Raw genomic sequence first — 10429 nt, forward strand, 5'->3', positions numbered from 1 at the left:
ACTAGATACACTAGTGGTTTTATATATCCTATAAGTACTGACTAGTAGAACTAGTGGGTTTATGTACCCTGTAAGTACTGACTAGTAGAACTAGTGGGTTTATGTACCCTGTAAGTACTGACAAGTAACACTAGTGGGTTTATGTACCCTGTAAGTACAGACTAGATACACTAGTGGTTTTATGTACTCTTTAATTACTGACTAGTAGAACTAGGGGGTTTATGTGGCCTGCAAGTACTGACTAGTAACACTAGTGGGTTTATGTACCCTGTAAGTACTGACTAGTAGAACTAGTGGGTTTATGTACCCTGTAAGTACTGACTAGTAGAACCAGTGGGTTTATGTACCCTGTAAGTACTGACTAGTAGCACTAGTGGGTCTATGTACCCTGTAAGTACTGACTAGTAGTACTAGTGAGTTTATGTACCTTGTCAGTACTGACTATTAGTACTAGTGGGTTTATGTACCCTGTAAGTACTGACTAGTAATACTAGTGGGTTTATGTACCCTGTAAGTACTGACTAGTATTACTAGTGAGTTTATGTACCCTGTAAGTACTGACTAGTAATACTAGTGGGTTTGTGTACCCTGCAAGTACTGATTAGTAGAACTAGTGGGTTTATGTACCCTGCAAGTACTGACTAGTAGAACTAGTGGGTTTATGTACCCTGCAAGTACTGATTAGTAGAACTAGTGGGCTTATGTACCCTGTAAAGTGTTTTTCTATTTAACACAACAGAATTAGAGCTACAACCATTCCAACTACAAATACACCGATAATTATAGTATTTTGGCACTTGTGTATAAAGTTAAAATCATAAATAATTTTCAACGTTAAACTGGTACACAATTAAAAACATTTTATTTAGGCCTATCTATGGCCTTCAAAAAGTTGACAACTCTACATGTTTCGATGTTACAATTTCATCTTCAGGAGTGAATTACAAGACAATTGCCAAAGTATTTATAACTTGTTAGTAGGTCATTGACCTGTATGTTATTTTTCATACATTCACGCTAAACCATTCAAAGGAGATCAATCCACATTCTTGCAGAAATATTCGCCATACCTTCATCTCTATTTAATACTACATGATCTTGTTTATGTTTTATTATTTCTAACGATTCACGAATATTATTACCTATTATACTTTTAGGTTGAGCTAATATTACAGTTTTTTACCATAATATTGTGTGTTGTGTTTTCTGTACATGTTCTTCTATGGATGAATTTTCAGTTTTTTTATTTTTTACATATCCCTTATGCTCATTTAAGCGGTATTTTAAATTACGTTGTGTCTGACCAATGTAAATACTTCCACATTCACATTCTATTTTATATATTCCAGTTTTTTCAGTTAAATGTATTTCGTCTTTTGTAGTACCTAAGATTTGATTCATCTTATTTATCGGTTTAAATATTGGGTAAAATATCTGTTGATTTATTGAACACTTTAAATAAGCTAGTAGTTAAACCTGGAACATATGGTAGGTTAAGCCTTCCTTTCTAATTTTTTCATAACTAGGTTTTAAAGTACTATCTTGATCAATTATTATAGTATTAGTGAATTTCTTAATTGCCCTATCTATAAGATCTGGGTTAAAAACCTCTTTCGACTGCTATATATTTAATTAATAACAATTCGTTTTTTAAATCATTTTGGTTAGTAGATATCTTCATAGCTCTTTTAACATAACTATAAAACGCAGACATTTTTTGTGACTTAGTATGACATGATTCTTGGTGTGGGGGCATAAGAACAGAAAAGGGTTTCCGGTAAAATGATGTTTCTAAATTACCATGTACATTCCTTTTCACCAATACATCTAGAAAAGGCAAATTATTATTTTTCTCAATTTCAAACATAAATTGTATGGATGGTTCAATGCTGTTCAAATAGTAAGCAAACTCTGTTAATGCCTTATTACCATATTTCCACACCAAGAATGTGTCATCTACATACCTTATCCAAATATCAGGTTTACATTTTGCCTTATTCATGGCTTTAGTTTTAAACACATCCATATATAAATCATATAATAATGGTGACAGTGGTGATCCCATAGCTAACCCTTCATTTTGTTTGTACTATACACCTACTATCACTTAAAAAAAAATCTAAAACTGGTCCTTTTAAGGTCTAAGTTTTTATTTCATTAATATATTATGTTTTATTTTCTACAAAAAATTAATTAGCGCATTTTTTTAAAAATGAAATCAAGAAAATCTTATAGGAATGTTTCTGTTTAGCTTAAAAAACCACAACACATTTAATTTTGCTTCACAACCTTGTTTCAGTTTAACATCTACTATTTCAGTCACTTTGTTTTATGTTCTACATAATTACAACTATACAATTAAACCAATATTTTCATTGTACTGGGAATTATACATTTTTAATGTCATTGTTTCTGTACTGTAATTCACAAGTACCTTGTTTTTTTTTGACTTGACTTACCATAGCTTTTTCTGAACGTTCATTAATGGCCTTTTCTGCCATTATTTCCAAGTACTTAGCTTGTAAGTAGCGACAGTAAACAAGTTCCAAGTCTTTTCTTCTTACGTTGTCATCCTACACAAGAAAATGAAATAAAAAACATCTAGATTTTAATGAAATCATAAAACTTGTTTCAAAAAACCATTTAATGGACTAAAAACCATAGAATGTATATATTAGTTGGTTAAGTACATATGTATAAAGGTGGTTTGGAAATAAAACAAAGAAAGGCAGAAATTAGATTTATTTGTGAAGTTTCATTTTTATCCTCATTCAGGTGCATTTATATATTTTGTTTTGTAAAGGGAAAAACTTAAAAATTTGTGATTTTATTGTGACTAAAATACATTATTACAAAGAAGTTTTCCAATTACCTAAAAAGAAAAAACACAGAGAAACATTATCTTAAAAAACAAACTTTAATAAGAATGACTCATTAACTCGTGTTATGCATAACACTATGCAACAAGATGTTTTTCTTATGCTTCCAATTATGTTGCATAATTCATTATTAACTTATTTATTCCATGTATTTCATTTGGTCTGTCTAAAACACAAATATAGAATTCTGTACAAATTTACAATAACACCACCAAAGTATCATTAAATATTACTGTTGTAGCTATATTTAAAATTCAGATGTTTGTATTTTTTTTGGCTAGATGGGGGTGATAACATCAGGTGATGAGCACATGGAAATTTAAGAAATTATTAGAAAGGTATAAAAAAAGGAATTAGGTAAAAGAGTTTGATAAATGGTGGACTCATTACTGAGTTAGTGAATTTTACAATCAGTTTACTTGTTAGTTCAGTTTGTGATTACTGAGCTTGTTTTTCAATGAAGTAAAAAAGATTTTAGGAAGGGCCATATGTACAAGACAAAATTATCAAGTAAGTGAAACTGTTTTATTAGCATTAAATGTACTAGTCAAAGAAATAACATGCTTTTATTATTATATAGAATGAATTTCACATTCTTTTTAACAAATAATAAAAAAATCTGCTCAACAACAGAAACCGTTTCAAAAATGGTGTAAGAAGTGGGATTATTTGGTGAAAGCCAAAGGCCATTCCTCATGATCAAGGTTCCAATTGAGACAAATGAATCCAACAGTGGTTCCCTCAACTAAAACCTTGAAGAGAATTCCTATGACAAGACAGCAAGAAGGACAAGAGATCATATAATTTCTGTACCATGAGCCATGGAAGTAACTCCCAAAGAATTCAGTGACTGGACACAGTTTTAATGAGAGTAAACAAGTAGAGAAAGAAGATTTTGGTTCATTGATCAAAATTTGATTGTGCTATTTACTTCTCACAACTGATGATTTAATGTATGTTTTAAGTATAATGCATTATTGATTTCATTGTGTAACAAGACTGTTCAAGCTACTTCACAATTCAAATAAAGAGCAGTTTTTTTTTCCATTTTTGGCTAGACACAATTTTGAAGTCATTATGTGGACTAATCTTTGCAAAAGAACTTGCCCAATATAATAATAAATTTAGTTAGGAAATTATCATAACGGATGAATGTCACAAGTGTTTATGAATTAAGCCTAGATTAGCTCAGGTTTAGTGTACTTTTGTATGTGTGAGATTGTGAAAAGTCTTGGCTCTACAGGATATATCATAATAAAATTCTCCAGTGAAGTATCAGTTAATAAACGTAATTATTATTTTTTTTATCAGACACAAATGAAGACAGAAACAGCAGAACATCATTTTATTAGGAATGATTACATTAGATATTGTTATTGTGTTTATTTTAACCATTCAAGTATTGTGAATGAAAAACCACAACTTTTTACTCAGTATGGCACTGAACTATGATGTTCTATAATTACTTTTTCACAATAGAATCACAGAAAAAAGTTTTTGTACTGAATAGAATAAAAAAAACATCTGGTTATATGACAATCAGATATCTGTCAGAAATTGAACACTAAATGAGCTAAAGGTATCAATTTCAGCTTTCATAAACCTTTCCCCATATCGGTGAGTTCACTTCATTTATAGAATTTATAAAATTATAGAAATTAACTATGATAAATCTTTATTCATTCATAAATTTATCTATTACTTTAAACTTCACTTGAAATTTAAATTTAAAGATTCTTGACCAGAATAATGTTGCTTGATTATCAAACTGAACTAGGACTTTAAAGGTTCTTGACCACAATAATACTGCTTGATTATCAAACTGAACTGGGACTTTAAAGGTTCTTGACCAGAATAATGTTGCTTGGTTATCAAACTGAACTAGGACTTTAAAGGTTCTTGACCACAATAATGTTGCTTGATTATCGAAACTGAACTGGAACTTTAAAAGGTTCTTGACCACAATAATGATGCTTGATTATCAAATTGAACTGAGACTTTAAAGGTTCTTGACCAGAATAATGATGCTTGATTATCAAACTGAACTGGAACTTTAAAAGGTTCTTGACCAAAATAATATTGTTTGATTATCACACTGAACTGGGACTTTAAAAGGTTCTTGACCACAATAATGATGCTTGATTATCAAACTGAACTGGGACTTTAAAGATTACAATATAAATGGATGGACATCTTAAACAAAAACTGAAATTTTAATGTTTCATACTTTAAAATTACATTTGTGCAAAACTTGTATTAATGTATTAATAATAAGTGATTAACAAATATCAACATATCACCTGGATGTTTCAATTTTAGATATATAAGACAACTTACCTTTGTTCCTGTACTTCCACCAGGTGAATCTGATAAAACAGCAACAGGACCTAGCACTGCCTGAGTACTATTTACACTTTTCGTATGCCCCTTGAGTTTGGGTCGGACACTTGATGGTGGTGGTGGCGGTGCTAGTAAGAATCAGTGATTACTTGGTTTCGTCTCTGATTTTGTACCAAAAACTATTAAATAAAATACATATTTTCTTCATACTCAAGTTTTATTTAATTTCTAAAACTGAAATATGCTAAGTCTTGAAACCAACAACAACTAGAGATACCCTCCATCTGTTAGAAACTGAACACTAAAACAGTTAAATGTGCCCATTTCCTGCAGAAATCTATGTACATAAGAATATACCACATTAACACAGAATAACATTAGCAACTGTTATGTACATAAGAATATACCACATGAATACAGAATAATCTTAGTAACTTATGTACATAAGAATATACCACACCAACACAGAATAACATTTGTAAGTGTTATGTACATAAGAATATACCACATGAACACAGAATAACATTAGTAACTGTTATGTACATAAGAATATACTACATGAACATAGAATAACATTAGTAACTGTTATGTACATAACAATATACCACACAAACATAGAATAACATTAGTAACTCTTAACATTTGTGTTACCCCATAGTTCCTTGGGTGGTGAAGGATACTAATAGCAAACTCACACAGTTAATCTTTGTCACAAGGATCAGTAGCTTCTGACTAAAGCACATAGAGCAAGATTAACCAGAGGGTAATTTATACAAAAACTATCAAATAAAATAAAAATTGTGGAGATCTTCACTTGGAATTTTTATAATTTCCAACAATACCTGTTTCTGACCACACACCCTAACAAGACTCCATACATACTATCAAATGCTGTACTGGTTCTTTGAAGTCATTTCGAAGTGTAATTTATCGTGAAAATATAACAAATTAAATAATTAACACAAGGTAATGTAATAAATGATCTGAGTCCATGGTCAGGTTTTAAGATAATAAGAGAGTAAATAAAGTTTGTAATGAAAAATGGGGATGAATTACAAAAATATTTTCATATACCCAAAACAAATATACTAAGTTATCCTCTATTGGACAAACAGTGACAATCATCAGTTTTTGTTGTACTTGACAAACAGTGACAAATATCATTTTTTAATTGTTGTATTTGACAAACAGTGACAATTATCATTTTTTAATTGTTGTATTGTTTGTTTGTTTTTGAAATTCGCGCAAAGCTACACGAGGGCTATCTGCGCCAGCCGTCCCTAATTTAGCAGTGTAAGACTAGAGGGAAGGCAGCTATTCATCACCACCCACCGCCAACTCTTGGGCTACTCTTTTACCAACGAATAGTGGGATTGACCGTCACATTATAATGCCCCCACGGCTGAAAGGGCGAGCATGTTTGGTGGGACAGGGATGCGAACTCGCGACCCGCAGATTGCGAGTCGAGCGTCCTAACCACCTGGCCATGCCAGGCCCTTTAATTGTTGTACTTCACAAACAGTGACAATGATCATTCTTTAATTGTAGTATTTGAAACACAGTGACAACTATAATTTTTTAATTGTTGTATTCCACACAGCAACAATGATCATTTTTTAATTGTTGTACTTGAGAAACAGAAACATGTATTGTTTTTTAATTGTTATATTTGACTAACAGTGACAATCATCATTTTTTATTTGTTGTATTTGACAAACAATGACAATTATAATTTTTTAACTGTTCAATTTGAGAAACAGAACAATCACCATTTTGTAATTGTTGGATTTGACAAACACTGACAATCATCATTTTGTAATTGTTGTATTTGACAAACAGCAACAGCTTGATTAATCAGTAATACACTGTCATAGAATAACAGATGGACTTCTTAGGGGTGGAAAAAATTGCATATGATCATTTTTATCTTCACAGATTTATATCTAACTTAACATCATCACATTTAAGTCAGTTTATTACATTTTTAATGATTCATTTCTTAACTATTATTAATATGTCTATTCATTTTTTTGCTTCTTTGTTCCCAATAAAAATGTAATTTGTGCTAAATAAAAGTAAACACTACGTTTTATGCAAGCATACATGTCATACGATAGGTATATTTAAGTTCACTATTCAAGAAAAACACCACAAATTACATAATCTTAAGTAGCTTGAGTTACATCAAACATAAACAACATGGTAACCATACCTAATAAACTTTTCAAAAGAGGGGGATTATGGGATTGTTCTGCTACAATAGATGATTCATCATGTACAAAACCAGGAGCACTAACAAGGTTAATAGCTGGAGTCGAGGTAAAGGCAGCAGTTCCTGTGTTCACAGAATCTGTCCATGGGAACGGTGTTGTATTCAGAGCAATATCTGAACCGCTGACTGGGGTGGACGGTCTCTTGGCTGAGTTTGACAAGCAGCCCTAGTTGTATAGAAAAATAGAGGCAGGAGTTAGAGTGCATGTCATGATTTTTATAGTTACATTCTAAATTTAATTTAACAACATTATTATTAATATATGTCAATAAACTTTGTATCAAAATGTAATTTATAATTCACATTTTTATATCACATATGTTTTGATTTCTGAATTAAAAAGGAAACAAATTCTCAATCTTCACGTTCTTGTATCAGGTGATGCCTCTCTTCACTGAATTCATTTTCAATTTTCTTTCTTCCTTTATATGGGTTTCAGAATGTCTATCAACTATAGATATTGACAGAAAATTAAAATAAGAACCTCCCACCTTCTCTATTTCTTGAGATATCAATAAATTTGTTACACCCACCACAGAAGCTCCCCACAATTCTTCATGCTTTTGAAATCACTTATTTCTCATAGTGTTTTACCGATAATTGGTTTGGCAATCGGAATCGGATTGTTTATTGAATAATTGGGAGAAATTTGTAGAATTTCCCAATAATGGAAAACCGACTGCCAAGAAATTAAAAATACCACCACCAAGACCACTTTATTCATAACAACAATTGTCTGATTTGTAAATATGCTTACAAATCACGACCCTATAGTCATTACAATTGTTAAAGTTTAACTGTCAACAATACTACACAATGACATCATCAACTTCACTGTACATAATTGGAATATGGCAGATTGTGAGCTATAATTATTGGCAATCCGATTGTAACGTGATCGGTAGACAGTAATTTCTCATGCTTACTTATCAGTGATACATGTTTATATGAACTACATGATTATATTGATTTATTCTGGTAAAATGTGCTACTTCCCAAGCAGATTTTATTAAGCGAAGATAGAAATCAGTGCTCCAGTAAGTAACAAATGTTTTTAAACCTTTTTATTAAGCGAAGATTAAAGTCGGTGTTCCAGTAAGTAAAGTATGTTTTTAAAACTTTTTATGAAGCAAAGATTGAAGTCAGTGCTCCAGTAAGTAACAAATGTTTTTAAACCTTTTTTTTGGTCGCTTAGAAAGCCAGATAGTAGTTTGGAGACATTCTGTTTTATCATTTGAACAACCGACTGAGTGAGAAAAATTTAGGGTTAATGAAGATCAGCTTCCAAGAACAATCCTGAAGTAAGTGCTAAATTTCTTATTTTGTATGTACATCTTTTATTTATTGATATATTTTCCTTAACAAAAGCAACTAAGAAGTAAACATTAAGAACTTATTAGGTTAGCTTGAAAAAACTTGAATGAAAAATAAAAAAAATTTACTTTGCTCCAAGAAATGCACGAGGAACATACATAGACATTGCATGACATAACCTGAAATTTTGTTTTCTCTTAAACTCCCCAAATTCCTGCTGGGTTATCTATTGCTATTTAAGTAGTTAGACATTGTTCAAAAAGTAACATAACATTAAAATTAAATAAATACAGATTTTATCTTTTAGAGTCTGAGGTTGTATAAGATAAATAACTAAATTTATCTTATAATCTGCAGTAATTCTAGAAAAAAACATGGAAAATTTATATTCACTTTGTACTTTTTTGTGGTGGTTACAACGTCAGTCAAATAGACCTAGACCACAGTGTTAGGGTAGAGAAAATAAATAGAATATAAAATGTTATAGAAAAAAAACTTTTGATATTCATTTAGAAGATTATAGAGGTTATGTAAAAGAAATATTAAAACTGTAAGACTAAAAAACTATTTTTATTCTTAACATGAAAATCACCTTGCACTTATGACTAGTCAGAGTCTGAGTCAGACTGACTAAAGTAAATTCAGAGGCAAATTCTTAAAAGAAATACTTTATTAAAAATTCAGATTCTTTTGTGTACTACACACTTGTAATGTTTACTAAAAGCTTATGAAGTTTTCTGAAGATACATTAAGTAAAGTCAGAATTACAGAATATATATAGTAAATATTCATTCTGCTGTATGGGTTTGGTCCAATTGAACAACCCTACGCATGTAGGGTTAATCAACAATTGCTTATAAGTTGTCTGTTCCTTATCAGCTGCATGTAATAAGTTGAAATATGGCTTAGGAAGAAACAGTAATGTTAGCAACAAACTTTGATCTTTAGGAAAGAACAGGGTTTATCACTTAAACTTACACAAGACAAAATTCTACTAGCTTTATACAACATACTTCAGGGATCGAAATATTATATTTCTGCATTCCTAAAGAGCTTAACTTGAAGAATTTCATCTGTTTAGTTGGCTTTCCCAATCGGAAATGCGTGGTCCATCCATATTCCTTTGGTTATGACCAATGAAAGTGAACATATTATATGGATTAAATATGAAACAAAATTCATGAAGAACTTTACATGAAGGAATGTAATCTTCCTGATAGCTTTTCCTTGAGAAAATGTAATTTTATTTCATTAATTCTATTCCTGTACTTGTTAAATAAAGACAACTTACACATATACAAACATAATTTCATGTAATAAAGGTCTGATGTTTTATTAAAAATATACATATTAGTTAATCAAGGTTAATCTACAAGTGATCCAAGTTAACCCTACAAATTGTCAGAATGTCTGTAAACTGCTTGAGAAACTTAAATTGTTGTCTAATTATTATTTTAAAATGTACTGCCAAAAGTCAAATAAATATACCTTAAAACAAAGTTATTACAAGTTTGCCTTACATGTTATTTACACTTTTTTATGTTTATGGCTAAAGTTTTTGCAATTTTTGAGGCTATGAATAGACCTTGACGCAACACAAGAGGGTCAAAGTTAACAAACTGAC

General features: G+C 30.7%; 1 protein-coding gene across 1 annotated transcript in view; it reads right to left on the bottom strand.

Moving 5' to 3' along the window:
- LOC111083222 (HAUS augmin-like complex subunit 8) overlaps nt 1-7657 on the bottom strand; it is a gene marked incomplete at its 5' end in the record, with an annotated part of 21054 nt that extends 13397 nt beyond the window's left edge. Inside the window, 3 exons of the mRNA XM_022379574.1 lie at nt 2460-2573; nt 5217-5347; nt 7432-7657. Of these exons, the coding sequence (XP_022235282.1) occupies nt 2460-2573; nt 5217-5347; nt 7432-7657 (471 nt within the window). The remainder of the gene's footprint in view (nt 1-2459; nt 2574-5216; nt 5348-7431) is intronic.
- Between the last annotated feature and the right edge of the window lie 2772 nt (nt 7658-10429).

The sequence above is a fragment of the Limulus polyphemus genome, unplaced genomic scaffold (genome assembly GCF_000517525.1).
Source record: "Limulus polyphemus unplaced genomic scaffold, Limulus_polyphemus-2.1.2 Scaffold8644, whole genome shotgun sequence".
NCBI classification, from domain to species: domain Eukaryota; kingdom Metazoa; phylum Arthropoda; class Merostomata; order Xiphosura; family Limulidae; genus Limulus; species Limulus polyphemus.